At 48.3% G+C, this 20,151-nt stretch overlaps 1 protein-coding gene across 1 annotated transcript in view; it reads left to right on the top strand.

The window, feature by feature from the left end:
• Positions 1 to 20,151, top strand: part of LOC310795431 (dual specificity tyrosine-phosphorylation-regulated kinase 2-like) — a gene marked incomplete at both ends in the record, with an annotated part of 109,907 nt that overhangs the window by 72,391 nt on the left and 17,365 nt on the right. The window contains 2 exons of the mRNA XM_083657465.1: positions 5,461 to 5,624; positions 17,396 to 17,571. Coding sequence (XP_083513591.1) covers positions 5,461 to 5,624; positions 17,396 to 17,571 — 340 coding nt within the window. The remainder of the gene's footprint in view (positions 1 to 5,460; positions 5,625 to 17,395; positions 17,572 to 20,151) is intronic.

The following is a 20,151-nucleotide window of genomic DNA, read 5'->3' as shown; positions in this document are numbered from 1 at the left end:
AAGGTGCAGTCACGGCTGTAAACAAAATAACTGTAAAACAATAATAAAACAATCCTCAAAAGGATAAGGTGCAGTCACGGCTGTAAACAAAATAACTGTAAAACAATAATAAAACAATCAGTGAACAGTACTGAGCCTACCAGAAAAGTCATTAATCCTTGTCTTCATCTTTTAGGTGAAGGTGCAGCAAACGGCTGTAACCAGAGTCAAAGTCAAGTCACTAATCCTCGTCTTCCTCTTCTTCCTGCGTACTGAAACCACCAAAGTCCTCAACTTCAGTGTCGGAAACGAACAGGTTCAGGGTGGCTTCGTCAACCACTCTCCTCTCTCCTTCGTTGTCACTCTCAAAACCAACGAACTCCTCTTCGTCACTGTCGGTGTCGGAATCGAACAGCCTCTGAAGGGCCTCAGCTGTGGCGGCGTCATCCTCTTCATCACGCAGCAGTCCAGCCTTTCGGAACCCGTTGGTGATCGTGGATGTTTTCACACTCCTCCACGCTGTCAGGATCCACTGGCAAACTTGAGCGAAAGTTGCTTTTCGCATGCGACCAGTTTTGGTGAATGATTTATCGCCGCTCGTCATCCACGCCTCCCACTGAACGCGTAGTGCCACTTTGAACGCACGATTGACACTGATGTCAAGTGGCTGCAGATGCTTCGTTGTGCCCCCAGGAATCACAGCTGGAATTGAGTTTGTGCTCTTGATGGCTGCTTTCACGGAATCTGTTATATGAGCCCTCATGCTGTCGAGAACGAGCAGAGCTTTTTTTTGGCGAAAGAATCCTCCAGGGCGCTTGACGTAGCACTCAGCCAGCCACTCCTTCATCACACTCCATCATCCATCCTTTCTTGTTGACTTTGAGGCATATCCCGCTGGGAATTTTTTCTTTCGGCATTGTGATCCGCTTAAAAATCACCATTGGCGGCAGCTTTACTCCAGATGCAGAGCAGCCGAGAACACAAGTGAAATTCGTTCTCTCGTGCCCAGTGGTTCTCAACGTGATCGACGATTCACCTTTCTTGTTAACAGTCCGAGTGAGTGGCAGGTCGAACGTCAAAGGCACTTCATCCATATTTATGATCTGCTCCGGTTCGATGGAATATTCCTTGATCTTCCTTTGTGTGAATTCGCCGAAGTTTGTGATTTTCTCCTGGTAGTCGGGAGGGAGTTGTTGGCACACAGTAGTCCTCGCCCTGACGGACAGTCCCTTTCGTCTCATGAATCGGAAGCACCAAGATGGGCCACCTCTGAAATGTTCAATTTTCATTTCGGTGGCGACTGTTTTGGCCATCAGTCGGATCTGCACGGTGGAAACACCTCGGCCGTCTGCTCTCTGTGTCAACACCCAATCTTCAAGGGAATCTTCAAGTTCGGGCCATCTGCTTTTATTACCTCTGAAGGACTTTTTGGTCTTTTTGCATTGAGACAGTTCTTCCTGCTGCCCCTTCCAACGTCTCACCATTGACTCGTTGATGCCAAGGTTACGTGCTGCTGCTCGATTTCCGTCTTTTAATGCAAGATTGACTGCCTTCAACTTGAAAGCTGCATCGTGTGCATTTCTGCGTTTCTTCCCCATGGTGAGTGAGAGAGAGTTAGTGCACGACCCTTTGCTGCTGCTGCTCCTGTTGTTGTGATTCCGGTCTGCTACTGTAATGAACTTTGAACCGGTAGGAGTAACCGGTTGATTTCCGCCAAATGATGTCAAGTCAAGTCAAGTCAAATTTTATTTATATAGCACCTTTCATACACAAAGGCAATTCAAGGTGCTTTACAAAAAAATAATCGAAAAAACAAGCAGCAAAGCAATGCACATAAAATGTGCAGATGAAGCTGTGTAACCTGTAAAATCCATCGATTTTGGAGGTCACCGAGTGGCCGTTTGCTTACCGTAATTACCATATGTAAGGGTTCATGCACAGAGGGGATTGTCGGGAAAGAGATGGCTGTTTGAGGAAGCTCCCATTTACCGTATTAACATTTAAACAAAACAACATAACACAACACCACCTTTGTTTTTTTTTACAGTGCACACAGTGTCCGCGGTGTGGTGAAAAGAGGGCAAGAGAGGAAATTAAAACAGAAGTGGATTTATAGTTAGAAAGAGTGCTAAAGAAGAGAGATTTTTATTTTATTATTTTATTTTTTTTCTGAAAAAATCCATAGATAAGCCGCACCGTGATATAAGCCGCAGGGCCAAAAAACGGGGAAAAAGCCGCGGCTTATAGTCCGGAATTTACGGTAGGTTCAAGGTTCAGGTTCAAGGTTCAAAAACTTGAATGTCCCAGAGGGGCAATTTGCTTTGCAGACAGTGACATGACACATAGGCAACAAATTAATACATCATACATACAGTACATCATATATACAGTAACACAGCACAGGATAGATCTGATAGATCACCTGCACTGTCATCATAAACCATGGACTTGCCCTAATGGCAGAGGGAACGAAGGACAGCCTGAATCTGTTGGTCTTAGTCTTTGGGTGACTAAACCTCCGACCAGATGGAAGCATCTGGAACTCAGCATGTAAGGGGTGCTGCTAGCAGGTGTAGTTTGGTAGCAGCTAGCTAGCAGCTAGCAGATGGCACCTGGAACACCACAAGCAGAGTGCCATTGAGTTCCATTGTACGGGGGGTGGGCACGGTGGTGCAGTGGTAAGCGCTGTCGCCTCACAGCTAGAAGGTCCTGGGTTCGATTCCCACCTGAGACGCTGTGAGCACTGAAGGAGTGCGTGCCCGTCCGCATGTCCTCGAGTGCCCACCGCCCGGGTGGGGTCGTCAAAAGGGCCTTTCTGTGTGGAGTTTGCATGTTCTCCCTGTGCCCCCTGGGGGTTTCCTTCATATAGGAACCCCACACCAAAACATGCAATATCCTGGTTGCTAATGTGGTGCCTCCTCTGGTCATTAGGAGCGCATTTTCGAAGGGAGGGGAACTCGTTGGAATAGCGTGATCCTCCCACGTGCTATGTCCTACCGGTGAAGCTTCCCCTGTCAGGTGAAAAGAAGCTAACCTGATGCTGCCAGATGGACGGTTTAGCTTCACATTACGTTTCACTATACCAGTCCATCTGGGAATGCAGTAATCCAACCCGCTGACGGAGGCGGGCACTTTTTCCAAACTACTTGGCAGGTGATTGGATCACCCATCTGTCTATCACCGCTGGTGCGTGTTAACTTCAACAAATCAGATCGCCATGCCTCTGACGTAACCTTTGCGACCGGAGGACTAATAAACACATATGGGGTCTGGTTCGGGGGTATGAGCCTGTTGAAATGTTTGTTGCTAATTAGCGGCTAACAGCAGCCAGGAGTGTTTGGCTACGCGCAACGAATTGACGAGTGGCCGTCCCTTGCGCTATTAATAGTTCACTGATGAAAACGGAGCGCAGTGCCACGTGTGTTTATTTACTATGCTGCCTCGCTATCTCCGTATAAGAATGTAAAGCGCTTTTGCGCAGCTTTGTGTGTGTGTTTTGTGGAAGCTAATGTAGGCTAACATGTGCTCCGGCTAGAGTAATGTGGGCTGGGGCCAGAGTTTTGATTATTGCACGGGAATTTCCACAAACTAACGCATGAGCGATTAATAATTGGATTGGATTAATAAACGTTTTGATATTTTGGAAATGCTGTCCAGTTGAGAAATAACTGAAATTATTGCTGCATCTATGATAGCCTCGCTAGCTTTCGCTTCCACGGCGGCAGCCATGTTGACGAGTGAAAAGAACTACAAAGACCATGTACCCACTACCCACTACTTGCCCAGACGCTTCTCAGTAGCGTCACACAGAAAGCCCGCCTAAGACTGCCGCTGATTCGACGAGCCAGCCATGGTTCGGGTTTCTAAGCCAATCATCTTAACTGCCTGTGCATATCAAGATGGATTACGTCGAGATAATCTCTTTTGATCTCGCGAGGTTATCCATCTTGCAAGCAAGGTTAAAAAGAAGCGGCTAGCTACTGCCCATGTCTCGGAGGAAGCATGGAGCCAGTTTCGGCTCTCCCCAGATCGTCAGAGGGTAGAGCAGAAACCAGGATAAAATAAATTAAAATTAGCACTAATGGGGGATAAAACTGGGATAAAAAATCTGGGAAAAAATATTAAAAAGAGTTCCATTGTACGGGAGAGAAGGCAGGCATCTCTGGATGAATAAATAGCACTACAGGTAAAGGCCCAATTATACTCTATTTTCATACAAAAATAAATGCGTCCATTTCAAACGGTGTAATCGTCACTACCCACATACTTCCATGCATCTTTCATGTTGGTAACATGTTAAGCAATACATCCACCAGTGGGCAGTAGAGAGTCAAATGTGTGAGTGTGTGTGTGGTTCTGCTCTGTTTCGTGCGTATCCGTAAGCTTTCAGAGGACGGACAGAAATAGGCATGAAATGAACGCAGAGTACTGACAGAAGGCTCTGTCCCTCTCCGTCTTTAATGTAGAGTATAATTGGACCTTAACTCATTGAGTGCCAGCAACTTTTGGAGAACGGACGCTCCCAGTGCCAGAGTTTCAGAGCGTTTTCAGTGATTTCTCGAGGCCCACAGAATATTGTATGATATTACTATGTAAACACCAAACACGCACAAAGAACGATGAGACTCTATTGTATCAGCAGCAAAAAAAAGTTTATTGATATCATTTTCCGTTCTTTAGTTATCAGCCGGAGAAGATAGGTCAAAAACAGCAAAAACAGGCGTTTCCATCTAGAAGCTGAGATATTGAGCCTTTTGTGAAATGAAGCATTTCAAGCAAATCACTGACTCTGAAGCTAATATTTTCTGACCTGAAACATCTGAACAGTAATTTCCTTCAATATAACAGCACCCCCACCCCCCTCTACTGCAAACTCCTCCTCCGTGGATGTGTCTCTGGTGGCTCTGCTCGCTCTGCTGCTTGTCAGGCGAGTCTCTGCTGCTTGCGGATCCACGTTCAGATGGCGGCCGCTCGTCGGGGGAGTCTGGATCGGGCTCGCTCGTTTCTGGGGTTTCGGTTGTGAGCTGGGATGAAGCTGCGTCCGATTCTGGGCTTTCTGGGCTTTCTGCTGCGCGTTTCAAAGTGTGCTGCAGCCAGAGTCTATTTTCGGAGCCCCCCACCGTTGTGCGCCGGCTCCCAGCGCGACAGCGAAAAGCCAAACCATTCTCATGAGAATGGTTTCATCACGGCTTTTTCTGCTGTTTTTACTCAACTTTCTCTAATCTGGAGAGCACTGTCGCCACCTAATGGGTCGGTAAAATAGGTTATACACATTCAACATGCCCCAAAATTTTACAGGAGATGTATTAGGCATTGATCCACGTCCCACCGTCAAAAAACGCAATTGACGACAATCGTCGTCATTGGCACTCTACGTTAGTATTCGAATTGACGACGATTGTCGTCATTGGCACTCAATGAGTTAAGGGGGAAAATATGTCAACTGTGAACTGTCCTTTAAGCCCCTTTCTCTCTCTCCAGTGTATTTCATTGGGCCAAATGCCAAGAAGCGTTCAGGAGTGATGGGCGGATCCAACAACAGCGGCTACGATGACGACCAGGGCTCCTACATCCACGTCCCTCACGACCACATCACCTACCGCTACGAGGTCCTCAAGGTCATCGGCAAGGGCAGCTTCGGACAGGTACCATACTGATACTGCTAATACTTTACTGCTAACACTGCTGCTACTGCTAGCTCTGCAACCTGAAGAACATATGGACGAGGGAAGCTTCGGACAGGTACCAATACTAATACTTTACCGCTGCTAATGCTAGCTCTGCAAAGTAAGCAACATTTTTGACGAGGGAAGCTTTGGCAGGTGCTGTTCCGGCCGAGTTCACACTTTCCCAGAAGCACTTTCTGGCTGTTTTTCATACTAGGGATCTCGCACGCTACGTGCGCTCGATTCCTAGGCTCGCCCGCTACGCGGCCTTGCCCGCCCTGCAGCTTGCCCAGCTGGCCCTGTAGCTCGGCCGCTGCGCGACCTCGCCCTGGCTGCTCCTTGATGGCATACTTCAGGGATGCAGGATCACATGTCCTGGAGCTGGCAACATTCAGCTGTCCATGGCTGAAGACGGGGGTCTGAAGCCAGACTCCCACTTGTTTTTTGTGACATCACTGATCACGGATTTATGACATCACTGATGTTGTCACACATCACTGGGATTTATGACATCACTGATGATGTCACAGTGGGATTTATGACATCACTGATGATGTCACAGTGGGATGTATGACATCACAGTGGGACATGGGACAGACAGACAGACAGACAGAGAAACAAACAAACAAACAAACAGAGCCCTAGCTCCCATTTATATACTGATGATGATGATGATGATGATAGGTCATATACAGTAGACTGTATATAGACTGTAAAGTCTTCTGAGACATGCTTGTGAATTAGGGCTTGTTAATGATCGGCGCCCAGCTAATGTCAATATTCACCTTCGGGCTCGTATTCTCTCGTGTCTAGGGATTAGCTGGCATATGATAACATGGAGAATACCAAAGCAGGCTGTCATGAGAGAGAGAGTGAGAGGTTGTTAGCCTACCTTGCTCGCAGGTGTGCTCGGGTCCAGGTGACGTGCCGGCGGCTCTCGGCCGACCCAGGCCGGTTGGAATCGATAGTGTCCAGTGCCATGTAGTGTCATGTAGGCGCGAGACAGTACATAAAACAATATACGGACAACAGAAAGCAGAACGACGGTGCAGGGAAAGTGCACCCCGTCTACTCTTCCTCTAGGTCACCTGACAGGAGCGTGAACTCCCGAATACTGCTTCCGGTGCAAAATATATACCCTTCGATATGACATCATTCCCCCGCTAACAGACAACTCATCGCCCTCCACGACAGCCAGTAATTTATTAATTACATATTACAATTACAATTGGGGGGTTTCTGTTGGGTCGAATCCCATCCAGCAGCCCTACAGCCCAAGCAATTTCCCCCCCATAATTGTAGTGATTTATTATACTTAATATGTACAACAGTGAAGTTCCCTTTAGATTTGGTTGTTTTCCTTTAGTTATGGATATGTAATGTTACGCAAATATGCTAGATATAAAATTAGGCACATACTGTACTGTATTGTTTCAAGTTTCAATACTTTATTGCCATTCAACATTGTTGATAGGAATTTGGTTTAGTGAACTCACACAAAACAACATGACATGTTGACATACAATCCCCCTCACATGCAATGCACACATTCAACCATAAAATTGAAAAGTAAAAAATAAGTACATAAAATGCATAAAGTGCACAAAATACATACCGGTAATTTAGAGCACCAATACATTACCTAAATTATACAACACTCCCACAGGGAGGCTACAGAACCACAACCAGCTGTGGTAAATACCATCAAATTAAAATTAAATGCTGTCAGTGTGTCACAGAATAAATCAGACATGAATATCCCTGCAGCAGATGAAGAGTTGAGAGCACGGACAGCCTCGGGGTAGGTGCTGTTACAGAACCTGTCTGTTCTGCTTTTGATGCTTCTCAACCTCATAAAAGAAGAAAGAAAGTTAAAAAGATAGTTGGCAGGGTGAGAGCAGTCCCGGAGGATATTTTCACAATTTTGCTTGAGTCGATTGGTGTAGATCTCGGTAAGGGATGGGAGTCCCTGACCTATGATTTTAGATGCCGTACGTATGGTTTTACTTCATTTCGAACTCGACCTCTCACTCTAGTGCCTTATCCGCTGTGTACGCAGCCCACTGGAAGACTGTTATTTTTGCTCCAAAAAATGACCTTTAATTTAAACCGACCACCCACCAGTAGGTGGCGTGGTACCCCCTGGGGCTGAGGCGGCCACCCGCGTGACTACGTCACGTCCGCTCAATCCAGGGATAGCCTCTTACCGTTTCTTCCAGCCGCGACTGAGACGTGTTATTCAGAAGCTCCGTGTTAGCTAAAATTGGCGCTTTCAGAAGCTAAAGAAAAAAGGGCTCGTTCTGTCTCACTTTGCCCACCTCGAGAGGTTTTGCGTGGATGAGATTCTTCAGGCTTCGGGGACCTGATCCTGTTTAGCCTGTGTCTAGCCTGTGCTTCAGGCTAGTTTGCTAGCTTGCTTAAAACGGTACTCCCGCTAACAGGGTGCGGCCTGCGGGAGCTTGCTATTTTAGTGATTATTAGTGCTGCTGAGCAGGAAAAGTCAGCGAGGGGATGGGCCTTGTGTAAAACTACATTGAACCGGCACGATAGGTGCGTGTTCTGCCATGGGCATGAGCATGCTGCACAGGCGCTTTGAACCCTCGGTCTTGCAGCTGCTGGGCTATCTTCAAGATGGCCGTCCTGCGTCTTAGAGCTTCGCTCTCCTTGAGGAGGACATTCCTCCCAGCGGTACGCCTCTTGAGAGAAACGTGTCCGTTGAATCTCTCTGACCTGTCTTGGGTGAAGCCTGCTGCTCAGGGCGAGTTAGAGCGGGGCAAATTCCCCGGGTACGACCCCCTAGTCGAGACCGCCCAGGAGGAGGTTCCCGATAGGGAGGAGGCTTGGGACGGTGCTAGCGCCGTCACTGCGGAGGCGGAGGCTCGCAGGGATACGAGCGAGCCCTTCAAGGGAGCAGTTTGTGGGGCGATGCCCAGGGCCGCAGCTAAGCTGGGCACTGCCTGGGCTGAGCCACCCCAGCCCCTGCATCAGTGCTACAGGGGTGCTCTTCGGGCGTGGCAGGCATCTCGCCCGCCGCGTCGCATGCCACTAACATGGCTCCTTGGTCTACAATAGACGTACCGCCCCTTGCTGGCGCTACGCGTCCAGCAGGGGTTACAGCTCGCCAATGTCTGGGCTCAGTGCCAGCCTTTGGCTTGTAGCTCTAAGGACAAGCCCACCGCCCTTGGTGCCCAGGGCCCGGGGTGGTTGGGAGCTCTCCATGGGTCGCATTCCCTTTGTTGGGGCGCCCCCTGCAAGCGCAAGGAGCCTGACAGGGGACCCAGCGCACCTTGGTCCATGGCCACGGCCTGGCCTCGGTTGGCAGCGCTCAGGTCAAGCTCACCGGTTGGCTCACCAAGGCTGGGCTCAGTGCCAGCCTGCGGCTTGTAGCTTTAGGGACAAGCCCACCGTCCTCGGTGCCCAAGGCCCGAGTTCGGTCGGGAGCTCTCCCAGGGGCACATACCCGTCATCAAGGCTCGCCTTGGTCCATGGCTACGGCCTGGCCTCGGCTAGAGGCTCCCAGGACAAGCCCACCATCAATGGCGCCGTGGGCCCATTGCTGGTCGGGAGCTCTCCTGGGGACCGCACAGCCGGACAAGTTCGCGTCCGGCCGGACTCGAAAGAGAAGGTTACCTCCGCAGTCCCCCCAGCCTGCGAAAGTCGCACAGCGGGGGGGTTACTTCGATACAACGCACCCACGGGGCGCGTCAGTAGGCGGAGCTTGCGTAATAAATTCTCCCCCAGCATGCACAGCTTCTACGGAACTGACCATGTGGCAGGGGGGCGTAGCCTCTCACGTCCTGCCCCCCCATCAGGGTACCGGATCAGGTCCCGGTGCCCAACAATATACTCATGACCAGAGGGGCGGCTTCCGCTGCTTTTGGCCACAAGAGACCATCTTTGTCCAACAGGCTCGATGCCTGGGAGCGTCTATGTTCCCCGTCCCCATGGTTACAGAAGGGATACGCTCTACAGTTTGCCAGGCCCCCACCCACGTTCGACGGAATCCCCGATCCGGCCATGGAGGGGGAGTCCATGGACATACTCCACAAGGAGGTTATTTCGCTCCTCGCCAAAGGGGCGATTCACTCGGTTCCCAAGGCAGAGGTGCGCTTGGGTTTCTACCACAGGTACTTTGTCGTGCCCAAGAAGGATGGCTCCATGCGTCCAAAATTGGACCTTCGGCGTCTCAACAGGACGCTGAGGAAGTTCCCGTTCCGAATGCTCTCTTTTCCCCGCCTGTGCAACGCCTGAGACAGGGGGATTTCTTTACTTCCGTGGATCTGAAAGATGTGTTCTTCCATTTCCACGTGGTCAAGAGACACAGGAAATACCTGAGGTTCTCCTTCCTGGGGAAGGCTTACGAGTTCTGTGTCTTGCCATTCGGCATGTCTTTGAGCCCACGAACCTTCACGGTGTGCGTGGAGACAGACAGGAGAGAGAGAGAGAGAGAGAGAGAGAAATTTCCCTGCTGCAGACGGGACACGCCCACACAGTCCGCGGGACAAAATACACTCTAAAAACGAATTGATTCTCATGACTTTTGCCATGACTGTCAAACCTAAATTTATATACTTTGCGACGTTCATCATCGTTTAAATTAGGGCTGGGACGGATCAGAAAACCCACGGATCGGATCGCGTGACGGATTTTGAGCCACGGATCACGGATTTTTCAGCAAAAAAAAAATATATAGGCTATATCAGATTTTTTCTCTCAAAATTAGATTTTCGATTTGAATTTTTAATACTATTATACTTCTCTAACCATTTGTTGCCCTGCACAGCTCAAAAAATATTTTTTTCTCATGACACAATTTATGCTTTTAATCTGAAGGCAGAACAACAACTTCCTGTTTTAGGTGGCACTGCGCCTAACTTCCTGGCTGTTGCTAGCTAACGTAGTCACTTGACACGGGTAGGCTACAGACCAGACCGGGTGAGTCTGGAAACATAACGTTGATGCTACGTTATGCTACTCGGTGGCCCCACGTGTTGTTTTGTTGTTATGTGTCCAAGGCAACATTTCACCGTCCGGTGATAATGTGTTTGTGAAACGTGTGCGCGCGCGTGCGTGTGTGTGTGTGTGTGTGTGTGTGTGTGTGTGCGCGTGTTGTGGCTCTCGCTATCTTGTGCAGCCCGCAACATGCTGCTCGCATTCCTGTGCTTTTTCAGAGGTGTTGAAATAAGTTTGTTGTCTTTAGTAGCCACTAGCCACAGCCTTCAGAAAGACTTTACAGCGATGACAAGGGATGAGGAAGCTCACTTGTGCATGCCATGATGCCTGTCTGTGTCTGGCTGCGCTGCAGGCGTTATCATACACATACATAACGTTAAACGTTAAATGAAACGAAAGGTGTGGGGGGGGGGGTGGGGGGGGTTGGGTTCCGCGGACCACGACGTTCCGAACCGTGTGCCGAACCGTGGGGGCTGATCCGTACGGGTCACGGATTATCCGTGATCCGTGCCAGCCCTAGTTTAAATTTGGCTGGTGGCTTATTAACATAGGGTCCTGTGATGTGATGAACTCAAAATGCTAAATAATAAAGAAATATTTCTGGTTTCCAGGACTTTAAGGTGTACGTAGCCGCGATTTCTGCTTGCCACATGGGAATTGAAGGGAGCCCCGTGGGGGCGTGCCCTTTGGTCTCGCGCTTCATGAAAGGAGCGCGTAGGCTGCGCCTGCCGTCGCGGTGCGTCTTTCCCAAATGGGACCTGGTTACGGTGCTGGACGGGCTAACGGGTCATCCATTTGAGCCCTTGGACTCCGCCGATTTGAAATTTCTCTCTTTGAAGACCGCGCTGCTGCTGGCCTTGTCGTCAGGAAAGACAGTTGGTGACCTGATTGCCCTCTCGGTGCAGCAGGCCTGTATGGTTTTTGGGGATGATGGGCACAGGGTTACGTTGCGACCTAACCCGGCTTATCAACCTAAGAATATTAATGTCAGCTTTAGGTCTATGGTCATAGACTTGTCAGCATTCTGTCCCCCGCCGTTCAGTTCGGGCGAGGAGAGGCGCTTGCACATGCTGTGCCCCGTAAGGGCGCTCTCGGCCTGTGGCCAGGACGCGTTCGTTACACACTACAAACCAGTTGTTGGTCTGCTTTGGGCAGAAGGCCCAGGGTGGGCCCCTTTCCAAGGATCGCTTATCACACTGGATAGTGGAGGCGATTGCTTTGGCATACTCTGCCATGGGTAAGATACCCCCAGAGGGTATCAAGGCGCATTCTATGCGAGGCGTTGCGACATCCTCCGCGTTGTTGCGTGGTGTTTCGGTGGAGGACATGTGCGCTGCGGCCTCATGGTCCTCTCATCACACGTTTGTTAGGTACTACAGCCTCGACATGTCCGGTTCGCGTTTCGCGCATGCGGTACTGTCAGTGGCAAGAAAGTAGTATTGTTGCCGCTCTAAAATGTCATACAGTCGGGCATGAACGTTTGCCATGCGGCCGTGGTTCACCGATGCCAATCGGGTCGCTCTGAGGGGTGCTCCCGGCAGCAAGGGCGGTTGAATGTGGCACTAGAGTGAGAGCCCGAGTTCGAAATGAAGTAAAACGTTAGGGTTGTACTACAACCCGGGTTTTACGAGTGAGAAGGAGAGCTCTCACTACCCAGCCTTGCTGCGTCGATGCGTCGTTGGTTGCGTCGATTCTCAGCGGGCTGGAAGAATGAGTGGCTATCCTTGGACTGAGCGGACGTGACGTAGTCACGCGGGTGGCCGCCTCAGCCCCAGGGGGTACCACGCCACCTACTGGTGGATGATCGGTTTAAATTAAAGGTCATTTTTTGGAGCAAAAATAAGTCTTCCAGTGGGCTGCGTACGCAGCGGATAAGGCACTAGAGTGAGAGCTCTCCTTCTCACTCGTAAAACCCGGGTTGTAGTACAACCCTAACGTTTTGTTGAGACATTTCCGGTCCTCTGCCGAGGTATTTCCGTACCATACGGTTATTCCAAAGGTGAGGATGCTCTCAATTAGGGATGCACGATAATTATCGGACCGATAAATTATCGGCCAATATGGCCATTTGCGTTATTATTTATTATTCCGATAATGGCCTTTTTCCGATAAATTATCCGATAATAATCCTGCTTTATTTTTTGCCTCGGAAGCGGAGCTTTTGTTGTCGCACATTCGTGACATCACAGCTGCGACGCAAACATGGCTGCTGCCAGTATGCTGCAGTTTCAGAATTATCAAGCTACTGTAATTTGCAATCCATGTCCCACACAGGTTCCGAGAGGAGGGGAAACCAATAAGCTGGCATTACGTTAAACCAAAGCTGGCGATGATGCAGCGGATATGTTTGTTGTTATTGTTAGCGAGTTTTGTTAGCATTAGCTCGTCGTGCGGCCTACCCTGCAGACTCGTCCGCTTGGCAGACAAAATGCTTGTGACATTTACAGTCTGTGGCTTGTGATCAAACAGCCCCGCAAAAGCACTTAATACACAGAGCTGGCGTAAACTTATAGAAACTAATGGAAACCCCTTTACCCGAAATGAAACATCCAGGGATTGTGTATTTAACTCGCAACCACTCGCTAACGTTAAGCTAACCGCGCTAGTTAGCGTTAGCTGCTGGACCATAGTGCTGGACAGAGCCATCTAACAGCCAATAATGAAAACAAAGGCGCAGTCGCGCGCACATTAGGCTACATAAAAAGCATCAGTCAGTCAACATAGGGTTCTTTTCTTTAATCTGGTGGCAGCATTTTTCAGTAAAAAGTGAAACGACACAGATGGTTTATATAGTGCCTGCCCCATTCATTGGGCCCAGGCTACAACTCACTGAGAACTGGAACCCATGCAAAATTTTAACAGATCAGTATGACAAGTCTAAATTACTATGCCTTTTGTCATTGTGTTTTATCTGCAGACTAAGCAGCTTGGCTTTCCGTTATATAAAAGCCTTTATTTTTGTATTGACTATAATTGAGTGATACACTTTATTAAAACAATCATATTATATCAGAAGTTTTCTTCGTTTTGCGTTCACAGTGATGTCAGTTAGATTTGGTTAGGTCAGAACTATGCTCACTACATCCATACATCTACCCTAACCCTTTTTTAACCCCAGGTGTGCATAAAATACAGGTTAAAAACTAAAAATATATATATATATTTTTTTTTTTATATAATAATTATCGGTTATATCGTATCGGTTATCGGCCAAGAAGAATATATTTATCGGTTATCGTATCGGCTCTAAAAATCCATATCGTGCATCCCTACTCTCAATACCAGCTCGGTCAAATTTTATTATTCCCTCACGAGAGATAGAAAACTTTTTCAACTGTCTCTGTTGTGCCTTCTTCAGCACTGCTATGGTGTTGACTTCCCACTTTAAGGAAGAGGAGATGGTGATGCCCAGGAATTTATAGTGCTCCACCTGTTGAATTTCCTGGTCATTTATGACCAAAGGTGTGGCCATCATGGCTCTTACGGAAGTCCACCACTACTTCCTTTGTTTTGGAGGCATTCAACTCTAAGTTGTTGGCTGCACACCAGTCCACCAAACTTAAACATTTTAACTCATTGAGTGCCATGGACGAGTATGTTTGTCATTTCGTTTAGTAACGTAGAGCGCCACGGACGAGTATGTTCGTCAATTGCGTTTTTTGACGGTGGGACGTGGATCAAAGCATCAGGCATCTCCTGTACAAATATGGGAGCTATTGAAGGTGTATAACCTATTTTACGGACTCATTAGGTGGCGACAGTGCTCTGAAGATTACAGAAAGGTCCGGAAAACTGCAGCAAAAAGCCGTGATCAAAGAGAAGCCGATGCATGCTGCAGCCAGAGCCATATAGATTGCTCTGTCTGCAGCTGACGTCGGGCTGCGAACATCAGTCAATCCGCGCACACAACTGAGCTCCTCTGCCTCTGTCTGTCTGTCTGCCCGCGCACACAACTGAGCTCCTCTGCCTCTGTCTGTCTGTCTGCATATAGTTTCTCCACACGATTACCCGCCAGAAAGGCAGCACCCGACGCCGAAGGGCCAAACCTATCCCTGCAGTCCCGTTTGGCATTTCCTTGTCGCGCTGGGAGCCGCCCGGCGCAAAAACGGAGGCTCCGAAAATAGACTGGGTGCGTGTGGGGAGGAGTTTGCAGCTGAGGCGGGGAGAGGGGGGTGGGGCACGCAGGCTCCACAGAACTACACCACGTCACTACATCAGAAAATATTAGCTAGCGTCAGTGAATGTGCTTGAAATGCTGCATTTCACAAAAGGCTGAATATCTCAGCTTATAATTTGAAACCTGTCTTTTTGCTCAAAACAGCCTATCTTCTCCGGCTCATAACTAAAGAACGGAAAATGGGATCAATAAACTTTTTTTTGCAGATGATAGAAGAGAGTCTCCTCGTTCTTTGTGCGTGTTCGGTGTTTACATAGTAATATCACACAATATTCTGTGGGCCTTGAGAAATCACTGAAAACGCTCTGAAACTCTGGCACTGGGAGCGTCCGTTCTCCAAAAGTGGCTGGCACTCAATGAGTTAACAGACGAGGAGTGGGAAACACAGTCATTTGTATAGAGATGCAAATTGGGGCGTGAACAAGAGCATGCCTGTTATAATTGTGCTAGACATAGGCGTGCCACATGCCAAACCAGGCGTTTCAGCGCAAAAATGTGGAGATAGATGGCATTATCCTATCGTCAGCAGCGCGCAATTACTTTGTGCGAAGAGCTTTTAAAAGCACCTCTTACGCGCTAAATACCCCGCTGCGCTTGAGCGCACCATAATCTCCGTGCTGCGCAGCGCAGTGCAGAGTTTGGATATGTCATTAAGCACAGCCTTGCCACACCAGGACATCAAATTCTGCTGCTAAATTGGGGTATTAGCAGATAATTCAGTGAGGCAATCAACTATAACTCACTGAGAAACTTTTATCACATCGCAAAGAGGGAAATTAATTGAGAAAACTTGTTGGACAATGGACATAGGCTATTCACCTTCACCTATCCCATAACCCGGAGGGTCGTTGGCACCACAGACAATCTGTCAACAAGCTCTCTCCATCTCTCTCTGTCCTCCGCACGAGTGAGTCCACCCTATTACGCATGGAGAGAATTACAGCATATTGCATGCCTTGTGCAAACAGCGATTGGGAGACGGGAATCCGTTTTATTGATGTAACGCCCAGGCATTGCCTGGCCACACCTGTGAATAATTCTGGTACTTAAGACCGCCCAAATCCCGTTTGCGCTCGCATTTTGGGGGCGCAGATGATTTGGCACGGCTCTAATTTGCACCTGCGGCACGTGCCTTGAACATTTCCGCATCCCCGCCGAGAATTGCATCCCCACCATATTGTTTTAACTTAGAAAACAGGGAGGTCACGTCTACCCAGACAATTATACCACTTTTAATCAGTTACATTTCTGTATAAATCATTACAATATGCTCCCGTGAGGTGGGGATGCGTTTAGCTGCTGCCGGGCGGGGATGAAAAACTCGGCATAACACCTGGACACTAGCGCAAGGCGGACTGCTATCTTCCCTGCCTTAAGGCATGCGCAGACAGGTAGATTTATATATATATATAGATAGATATTTATATATACAGTATATATATAGTATAGTATATAGTAGTATATATACATCAGTATATACAGTACTGTATACTGTATATACTATGTATATGCTATACAATATATACTGATGTTATAATCCCAATATATCACAGATGTGGCATGTCGACAAAGTAAGTTTACATTCAGAACTACTACTGTAAATCTGTCTTTAGCCCCAAACACACTCAAAGCTTTAATTCATTGACACACACTGTATATAACATCAGTGATATATTGGGATTATACGTCCACTGCGTTCTTCTGAGCAACTTTTCTTTTCATGAGCGGGTGAATGGCTGTTTAACGTTAGTACCGTTCACACGCTAGTTTTGACGTGCGTGACGAGCGCATGTTTTCAATAATTGTCAGTCCCTCCAAAACATACCACATCGCTGTTGTCTGGCTGTTTTCCACCCATGATTGTTGGTTGCTCCCACAAAAGTAGAAAGCCCTGCTTTCTTTTCATAGCAGTGGGCACGCCCACAATGCCACCCCCACATGTATCTCAGCGAATCACGATGCATTTCATGCATCAACGTTGTAGACTCGTCACTGCCAATGCTGGCCTTCGTTTCAAAATAAAAGCTTGCGTATGCAGAATGAGTCGTGTTGTTATTGTAATTTTCATGACATACTCTTTCTTACTCAAGTTTCAGAGGCGGTGGGGCATGCAGGAGCATGGTTTGGTGTTTCCCAATGAGTCATTTCTTTTCATTTCTGTTGATTTATAATTTGGTGTATTCTGATGTTCTGGTCCTGAGGCTGTGGAGGGTTAGTGTGTGTGTTAGTGATCTGAGCGTCAGGACCAGCTGAGTGAGGGGACTGCTTTTGCTCAAGTCCTGGTATTGCAGGGCTTTGCAATGGTATGAGTGGGGGTCACTGTTTTTCTTTCAAATGTTGCCAGAATTGGATTGCCCTTTTTTGTATTTTGATCAGTAGTGGCCTAATTCTGCCCTCCAGGCATTGTTTGTTGTTTTCTCTGGACATGTAAGATGTTCTTACAGAACTCTGCATGCAGGGTCTCAATTGGACGTTTGTCCCAGTTGCTTAAGTCTTGATTTGTGACAAGACCCCACACTTCACTGCCATAAAGGGCAATTGGTTATCTCTCTGGAGGTGGTGAAGCTCTCTCGCTCTCACTCTCTCTACAGGTAGTGAAGCTCTCTCTCTCTCTCTGCAGGTAGTGAAGGCATTGGACCATAAGTCCCAAAGCCAGGTGGCTCTGAAGATGGTGCGTAATGAGAAGCGCTTCCACCGGCAGGCGGCCGAGGAGATCCGCATCCTGGAGCACCTGAGGAAGCAGGACAAAGACCTGGGCATGAATGTCATCCACATGCTGGAGCACTTCACCTTCAGGTAGGGGCTGGTCCACTTCACCTTTAGGTAGGAGCTGGTCCACCTTCAGTTAGGGCTGGGACCATATGAAAACTCCATGTCACCATTATCCTGTACAAAATAATCGTGATTAACGATATTATCCTGTTAATCATCAAAATATGCTTAAAACTCTTTACAATGTCACTAAAACTGAGGAATGCAACTGCCTAAATTGAGATGTTTTAGTCTTTTTCTTGTGTGTTTGATGTTTGTATTACCTGTCTGATGTGTTTTGTTTTTATGCCTCCGCCGGCGATAGCCAGGCCGGAGGCATTATGGATCCGGGTTGTCCGTCCGCACGTACGTACGTCCGTCCGTTACGGTCCGTACGAGGTTCGTTAACGCGATATCTGAGGAACGCCTTGACGGAATTTCATCAAATTTGCCTTAAACATCCACTTAGACTCAATGATGATCTGATTAGATTTTGGTGGTCAAAGGTCAAAGGTCAAGGTCACTGTGACCTCTCGAACGCCATTTTCAAGCTTGTTAACGCGATATCTCAGGAATGCCTTGGCAGAATTTCATCAAATTTGCCTCAAACATCGACTTGGACTCAAGGATTAACTGATTGTTGGGTTGTTAGTGTCCAATTTTGACTCCAGCTGCTTTCCATAATCTCTCCGTGCATTTTTTATTGCGGTTCGGAGGGCATATTGTGCCTGCTTGTATTGTTCTGGTGTACCAGAACTGAAGGCAGTGGTCCGGGCATGAAGGGCTTCACTGTTGACCCAGGGCTTCTGATTTGGCATTATTTTGATTCTCTTTGTTGGGACGCAATCCCTCAGGATGTCGTCTGATTGGTCTGACCAGCAGTGGGCGGTTCGGAATGCTGGGGGCTGTTTTTTGAGTTTTTGTTGGTACCTGGGTATGAGTAGGATGGAGGCGTGGTCTGATTTCCTGAAGGGGGGGCGGGGTATGGCCTTGTAACCATGGCGGATGTTTGTGTAACATCGATCCAGTGTGTTTTTGCCTCGGGTGTGGAAGTGGATGTGCTGGTGAAGCGTGGGCATTCTCCCTCTCAGGTTTGCCCTGTTAAAGTCCCCACCCACTACCAGCGCCATTTCTGGTTGTTTTGTCTCTTGTGCGCTAATCGCACGTTGCAACTCCTTCAGTGCGATAGTGACATTCGCCTGTGGAGGTATGTACACACCAATGACGGTGACTCGTGTAAAGTCCCTCGGGCTGTAGTGCGGCACGCACTGCAACATTACATACTCCAGGTCTGCTGAGCAGTATTTCCCAATGTTAGTGATGTTTACACACCAGTTTTCGTTTATCATTAGACAAACGCCTCTGCCTTTTTTCTTAACGGATCGTTCTGCATCTCTGTCTCCTCTGTGGACGCTGAAACCTGGTATAGTGATGGCATGGTCCGTTGTCTCAGGTGTGAGCCAGGTTTCAGTCAGACACAGAACGTTACAGCGCGCTATGTCTTTTTGGAATTGTGCTCGCGCTCTCAGCTCGCACATTTTATTCTCTAGAGATTGTACATTGGCTAGCAGGACGCTTGGTAATGGTGGCTTGTTAGCGCGTCTCTCTCTCGTAACGGACAAGCCCGTCTTTTATTGTCACACGAACACCACAATACATGCATGCGGCCACAACACACTCATGCTGACGGTGGCCGGTGAAAAGTGTCCTCTGCATTTAACCCATCCAGGCATGTCCTTTCCTCCGGGGGGCAGGCCAGGAGCAGTGGTCGCTTTCTCGTACAGCGCCCGGGGACCAACTTCAGGTGTTGTCGTCACTGGTCAGATGACGATGACGATCTGATCTTCTGCATGTTTTTAGTGGGGGGGTTATATACGGAGGAACCCCCTGGGGGAGCACGGGGAGAACATGCAAACTCCACACAGAGAGAAAGGCCCTTACGACGAGATACCCCACCTGGGCAGTAGGCACTGAAGATATGGGGGGGAACACAACCACAGCGCCCACAGTGTCCCAGGCGAGAATCGAACTCAGGACCTTCTGACTGTGAGGCGACAGCGCTACCGACTGCACCACCGTACCCCGCGTCCCCGCGTCTCCTTAGGCGGGCGAGTATTCCTCCTCTTCTTCCTCTTTTCCGTTGATGTTTTATAAGTTCAGGAAATTCAAACATCGACTTGGACCCAAGGATGAACTGATTACATTTTGGTGGTGAAACTTCAAGGTCACTATGACCTCATGAATGCCATTCCCAAGTTCGTTAACGCAATATCTCAAGAACGGCTTGATAGAATTTCTTCTGATTTGGCTCAAACGTCGACTTGGACGCAAGGATGAACTGATTCCATTTTGGTTATCAAAGGTCAAAGGTCAAGGTCTCGGTGACCTCTCGAATGCCATTTTCAAGCTTCTATTCACCAACCTGCTCATATCCCACTACAACTCCGTCAACATCTATAAATATGCAGACGATACAACCATCATATAGGCCTCATCACAAACAACAATGAAACTGAATACTGTGCACAGATCAACCAAACAGTTACCTGGTACACAGACAGTAAACTCCTACTCAACTCATCAAAAAACCAAGAACTCAATCATCATAGACTTCAGATGCCAGCC

The sequence above is a fragment of the Poromitra crassiceps genome, assembly GCF_964638095.1.
Source record: "Poromitra crassiceps genome assembly, chromosome: 2".
NCBI lineage: Eukaryota > Metazoa > Chordata > Actinopteri > Beryciformes > Melamphaidae > Poromitra > Poromitra crassiceps.
Note: the sequence above shows the minus strand (reverse complement) of the source record. Positions and strands in the feature narration are given on the sequence as shown.